Source organism: Mus pahari, chromosome 3 (genome assembly GCF_900095145.1).
Source record: "Mus pahari chromosome 3, PAHARI_EIJ_v1.1, whole genome shotgun sequence".
Lineage (NCBI taxonomy): Eukaryota > Metazoa > Chordata > Mammalia > Rodentia > Muridae > Mus > Mus pahari.
In genome coordinates, this window is record NC_034592.1 from 112,186,295 (window position 1) to 112,193,386 (window position 7,092).

Consider the following 7,092-nt stretch of genomic DNA (forward strand, 5'->3'; position numbering starts at 1 on the left):
AGAGCCATATAGATTGTCAGTCTGTCTGAGAAGGCGAGAGCCATATAGATTGTCAGTCTGTCTGAGAAGGCGAGAGCCATGTAGGTTTATAGTAATACATGTTTCTAGCTCCTCTTCAAAATTAGCTCATTCTTGTGGCTTCTAAATTCATGTTTCTGTACTGTGTAGACCTTGAGGCTAAACACTTGCAAATGTTTCAGTCTGTATGATGTCTTAATATTTCAACTAGAAAGGTAATTTTAATATTTTTAGATGTATATAACATTACAATAAAATAAATTTAATGCTAGCACACAGTTTTCTCTATTATGCTGTTTAGTAACTTATATTTGTAACTGATTAAAGACAGTATTTGGAAGTTGTTCTTATTTAGTCTTTAAAATATGGCAGTCACCTTTGCCATGAACATAGGGGTGTGGACATCCTTTAAAAATTAGAATTAAAATATAATTTTCCAAAAGATTGATATTTTATGCATATAAGTGTTTTTCTACATGTATGTGTATGCTTACCCTTACAGGCCAAAAGAAAGCATTGGATCCCCAGAGTTGAAATTACAGATGACTATGAACCACTCTATGGGTGCTGGGATTAGAACTCTGGTCCTTTATAAAAGCAGCAAGTGGTCTTAACCACTAAGCCATCTCTCCAGCCCCCAATAAAAATATAATTTTTAAAAAGTTCTACATTTTATCTCCTGTATTGGGGTGTGGTCCCTGGAGAGACCAGGCCAGGTTACCAGTTGATAATACTAAGTGAAGACACTACCTCTATAACCTTAATGCTTTAGCATTTTGGGTATATACTCTCCATAATTTTTCCAATCTATTTCTTTTTTCCTCTTTATTTATTTGAGACAGTTTCTCTATATAGCCCTGGCTGTCCTGGAACTTGCTCTGTACATCAGGCTGGCCTTGAACTTAGAGATCTGCCTGCCTCTGCCTCCTGAATGCTGGGATTAAAGACATACACTCCATACTCCAATCATATTTTAAAATACTTATATTTATTTTATGTGTTTTGCCTGCATGTATTATGCACCAAATTTGTACAGTGCCCTTGGAGGCCAAAAGAGGATATTGGTCTTACTGGAACTGGATTTTATAGAAGGTTGTATGCTACCATGTGGATGCTGGAAATTGAACCTGAGTCCTCTGGAAAAGCAACCAGTGTGCTCTTAACCACTGGACCATCTCTCCATCCCCATCGGTATTCTTTTTTTTTAATATATTTTTTTAAAGATTTATTTATTTATTTAATGTAAGCATACTGTAGCTGTCTTCAGACACACCAGAAGAGGGAGTCATATCTCGTTGTGGATGGTTGTGAGCCACCATGTGGTTGCTGGGATTTGAACTCAGGACCTTTGGAAGAGCAGTCGGGTGCTCTTACCCACTGAGCCATCTCACCAGCCCCCCATCGGTATTCTTAATAACAAAATTATACATACTTTATAACTTATTTTTCTTCTTAGCTACGAATAATATCCTAGTTATTCCTGAATTAATAAGTAGCTTTTAACACCCACATTCTATTAAATAAGTAGATGTGCCAAATTAGTAGCTCTACCACAATTTAAGCAGATCATTTGACTGGTTGGTAGGATGGTAACTATTTGGGAATTATTTTTCATGCAGTTTCCCCCAAATTTTGTGTTTGATCCTGAAAAAACTGTATTTATACAGATCTTAGAAAGTATCCTATCAATCATATTTTTACTTAAGAATGAATTATAGGGTACTACCTGCTTCTGCAGAGGACCCAGATTCTATTCTCAGCTCCCAAATGGCAGCTCACAACTGTCTGTAACTTCAGTTCCAGGGGATCCAATGCCTTCATCTGACTTTTGAGGGCACCACACAATCATGTGGTGCATATGCATACATATAGGCAAAACAATAAAAAATAAAATGAATAAATCTAATTTTAGAAAGAATAGGTCTTAAAGGGGGATGGTTGTGCACACTTTTAATCCCAGCAGCAGGGAGGCAAAAGCAAGAGAATACCTGTGAATTCAGTGCCAGCCTGGTCTATATAGTGAGCTCCAGAACAAACAAGGACTACATAGAGACCCAATCTCAAAACAATACAAAACAAAAAGAGTGAATTGTTAACCAGATGTGATGGTGGGTTAATGCTTGTAATCCCAGCTCTTGGAAAACATAGATGAGAAGATCTCTAGGAGTTCTAGGGCAGCCTGGGCTATAGGATGATACCTTGCCTCAGAACAAAGACAAGTGAACAGAAATAATTATGAAAAGCAAATTTCCACAATTTAAAGACATAGTCACACACATACATTTTTAGCCATATGACATCTGAAAAGATGATATACCAATATTTATAACTGTACATATAAAAGTGCAGCATTCTCTAAGTTCCTATCAACATCATTTCTTCTGGGTTTTTTTTTTTTTTTTTTTTTTTGAGCTAGAAATTAGTATGTCCTTTTTTTGGCTATTTCTTCATTTTTAGACTTGTTATTTTTAAGTGTGTGTTTGTATATGTGTATCTGCATGTAGATATGTGCATATGAGTTCAGGTGCCCACAGAGGCCAGAAGAGGGTATCAGATCTCCTAGAGCTGGAGTTAAGGATGGCTGTGAATTACCTAATATGGGTCTTGGGAACTGAGTTCAGGCCTTCTACAAGAGCAATGTGTGCTCTTAACTCCGGAGCCATTTTTCTAGCCCTCTTTGATTTCTTCTAATAAAGTGAAACTTTTCAAACATTTATTGTTTATATCATAGGTCATTAGAAAAGTTTATGAAGTCTGTGTAACTGATAAAATATAAAAAATTATGTTGTATTTTAATTTATTATCCTGTTTATGTTGTTTGTTTTGAGACAGGGTCTCGTTGTGTAACCCTACCTACCCTGGAACTCATGGTTGTCCTCTTGCCTCAGCCTCCCAAGTTTTTTAAATTGGACATCTTTTCAGATGCTTTATTTTTTGTAGTGCTAGAGATTGAACTGAAGGTCTCATGTGTGGCAGGCAAGCACTCAATTATGGTGATGTATCTCTGGAGCACCCTTTCAGATAGAGTACAGTATCTCACTGTGTAGCCCACTGTGTAGTCTAAAAGTTGTGTTCCTCCTGCCTCAGCCTCTAAAGTGCTAGGATCAACTCTGTGATGCTAGAAAGACACTTTAAAATAATATTTTCAAAAATAAACAACTAGTGAAGATATATGTGTATATATGGAAATTGTTAGTAGAAGTCTGCCTTGCTGTAGATAAAAAAGATACCGATATCAGCGGTATCTAAATCTTTCTTACAATATGAATATAATGATTAGTTTTTTTAAAAAACAAAACAAAACAGAGAGCTTGTTAATCATCTTATCCCAAGAGGGTGAGGAGAGAGACAAGAGTGGCTTCTCTAGGCATGGATACTTTTAAGCCTTGTGTCCTGTGTAGCAGACACTTCAGTCTTCTAAGTAGGAAGCAGTACTTAAAAGATAGAGATGATTCACTATAAACTGTTAAAAAAACAAAAAAACAAAACAAAACAAAACAAATGTATTAGTAGCTGGCTCAGTGGTCAAGAGCTCTTCTAGAGGTCCTGAGTTCAATTCCCAGCAACCACGTGGTGGCACACAACCATCTGTAATGATATCCAGTGCCTTCTTCTGGTGTGTCTGAAGACAGCTACAGTGTACTCACATATATAAAATAAATAAATCTTTAAAAACAATTTCTTTTTTTAAATTGGATATTTTCTTTATTTATATTTCAAATGTTTTCCCCTTTCCAGGTCTCTCCTTCGGAAACTCCTTATCCCATCCCCCCATCCCCCTGCCTCTATGAGGATGCTCCCCACCTACCCACCCCCATCCTCCTGCCCTGGCATTCCCCTACACTGGGGCATTGAACACCCTTTGGCCCAAGGTCCTCTTCTCCCACTGATGTCCAACAAGGCCATCCTCTGCCACATATGTGGCCAGCACCATGGGTCACTCCATGTGTATTCTTTGGTTGGTGGTCCAGTCCCCAGGAGCTCAGGGGGTGGGGTCTGGCCTGTTTACACTGTTACTCCCTCCATGGGGCTGCAAACCCTCTCAGCTCCTTTAGTCCCTTCTCCAACTCCTCCATTGGGAACCCCTGAGCTCAGTCCAATGGTTGGCTGCAAGCTTCCTCCTCTGTATTTGTCAGGCTCTGGCAGAGCCTCTCAGGAGACAGCCATATCAGGCTTCCATCAGCAAGCACTTCCCAATCCACAATAACGTCCAGGAAAAACCAACTTTCTTCTTTTCCTTCTCATCGTCCTCTTTTAAAAAAAAAAAAAAAAAAAAAAAAAAGTAACTAAGCAATCCAGAGAAAGCAAGCCTTAATCAATATTCCCCCATGGTCTCTGCTTCAGTTTCTGCCCACACCCATTTTCGTGCTTTGAGTTCCTGTTCTGACCTTTCCTAATGGTAAACTGTAAGTGTAAGAGGAAATAAAACCTAAAAAAAAAAAAAAAAAGTATTGGTTCTTGTAAGCTAATAGATGTTAGTCACACTCACTTTTCTATAATATTTGAAGTACATTTTAACTTTTCTAGGTACTGAATATCGGATTAAAAGTTTTGATGTTAGTCATGGACATCTTTTGCCGAAGAAAATCAGAAGAAAAGAACACTGTGGGGCACGCATCATGAAAGGGTCCCGTGTCTTTTCAGAAGTGGATGACTTTCAAGAGGTACTGAGGACTTATGTGTAAAAAGGAAAAGACCGTCTTCATTTTAAATCATTTGATTTCAAAGAAAGCATTGTGATTGTAATGCTGTTGCCTTCTTTTTTCAAAAAGATTTATTTATTTATTATATGTAAGTACACTGTATCTGTCTTCAGACTCCCCAGAATAGGGCATCAGATCTCATTACAGATGGTTGTGAACTACCATGTGGTTGCTGGGATTTGAACTCAAGACCTTTGGGAAAGCAGTCAGTGCTCTTAACCACTGAGCCATCTTTCCAGCCCATGCTGTTATCTTAATAAATGAAAAAATTTCAGCTAAGATCAAATGAATATAAATAAAATTCTCCCAAAAGAATTTTTTCAATATATCATGGTATTAGTATATAGGTACACATTTAAGAGACTTAGAAATTAAATGAGTGTATGTGAAAAACCTCAAGATAAAATTGATGTGTTTCTGAGTAAAACCATATTCCATATCCCTCCTTTACTGAGCCACCATGTGGTTGCTCGTAGTCAGTGTCCTTAACCACGGAGCCATCTCTCCAGCCTCTAGTTCTAAAGAAATTTAATCACAAAATTTGCAGGAAAATAGAAGGTGTAGACTATGCAATGTGAAACTATCCCACAAAATTCACAGAAAAAAACTGCGTTCACCCTCATGTGGAATTTAGCCAATAATATCTACATCTATGAAAACAAACATGCATGTATGTATAGTAGAATATGTAGAAAATAGAATAAGAAAGGACACTTATTAGGGGAAGAGGAAGGACTGAGTACAGGAACGACTTTCAGTTTACATGATAAGTGCATAAAATGTATTTGATTGTGAAGGTGTAAAATCCAATATGAAGCTCCACAACTTCTCTTTCAGGTGGCTAAAGCTAACTGTTTAGAACAGTGGTTCTCAATCTCCCTAATGCTGCAACCCCGTAATACAGTTCCTCATGTTGTGGTGACCCACAACCATAAAATTATTTTTGTTGTTACTTCATGACTGTAAAATTGCTACTGTTATAAATCATAATGTAAATATTTTGGGGGACAGAAGTTTGCCAAAGGGGTCTGGCCCACATGTTGAGAACCACTGCCTTATAAGTTTATTGAAATGTAAAGACTTTGGGTCTGATTAATTTCAGTGTGTAATTTTTTTATTTGCAAACTTTTATAATAAAAATTTAAAATTAAAAGTTGGGGCTGAAGAAATGGCTCAGTGATTAAGAGCACGTGTTTTTGCAGGGGGCTTTGGTTCAATTCCCAGTACCCACTTAGTGATTCATAACCATTCAAAACTCTAGTTCCATGGAATCTGACCCCTTTTCTGATCCCTAAGGGCTCCAGACACTAACATGATATGCAGACATTCATACAGGTAAAACAGTCATACACAAAAATACAGACATCTGAAAAATTGTTAAAGTTTATGCCCAGATTAGTTTGTACGATCCAGTAATGCCACCTTACCTTGGGGAATACCAGCCAACATTTTGTTTGAAAAGTCGTGAGCAGAGTGGGCTGAGAAGCCTCTCTTCCTTTGTCATCTGTCGTCTCAGCCCGCCTCCTCTCCTCACCTGCTAATGTGCACCCAGCTGCTGCTGCTCGATGATAAGAGCTTTCATATTACTACCCATTCATTTTCCTACATAGAACAGATTTCTAGAATGTGCTGCCTTTAGGTAAATAACCTTGCTTGCTCTCTAAGTACCTCTGCTCCTTCCTGATTCTTATATAATATGCTCAGAAATAGTTATCAAGAAAGTGCTTTCAAACAAATTACTGTCAGTTTTATACTTTAATCTGTAAAATGATAGTATATAATGCTGCCTCTTGAAGATGCCTGTATGCACTAACATCTTAAATGTCTGTGGACACAGGCTATAACCAAAAGTTTATTATTCAATAGGAATACAACATTAAACTATATTATCAACTATGTCAGTTAACTGGCTGTAATGAGAGAAACTTGTATGTATACAGCATGTATGTCAGTGTATATTCATGTATGGTACACATATGTATGCATGTGAAGTGTTTCTCAGGAGCTGTGGACCTTCTTTGAGACAGGGTATCTATCTCATTTGGCCTGCAGCCTCTTGATTAGGCTGGCTAGCTGGCCAGAGAGTCCCAAGAATCTGCCTGTGTCCACTTCTCCAACAGTAGAATTGTAGGCACAAACCACTATGTCTGACTTTTTACATAGGTTCTGGGACTCAAACATAGTCCCAATGCCTAACGCCTCATTGACTTTACTGACTAAGCATCTCTCCAGCCCTGAGAATTTCTTATGATTCCAGGAGCATGCAAGAGCCCACAGTAAAGGGCAAACTAATCAAATTAGAAAGAATGAAGAGAGCCGGGCAGTGGTGGCTCACGCCTTTAATCCCAGCACTCGGGAGGCAGAGGCAGGC

At 38.0% G+C, this 7,092-nt stretch overlaps 1 protein-coding gene across 2 annotated transcripts in view; it reads left to right on the forward strand.

Annotated features, from left to right (window-relative positions):
* Zc3h6 (zinc finger CCCH-type containing 6) overlaps window positions 1-7,092 on the forward strand; it is a 53,082-nt gene that overhangs the window by 29,627 nt on the left and 16,363 nt on the right. For both annotated transcript variants that reach the window (XM_021193064.2, XM_029536625.1), the window contains exon 5: window positions 4,546-4,682. In XM_021193064.2, coding sequence (XP_021048723.1) covers window positions 4,546-4,682 — 137 coding nt within the window. The remainder of the gene's footprint in view (window positions 1-4,545; window positions 4,683-7,092) is intronic.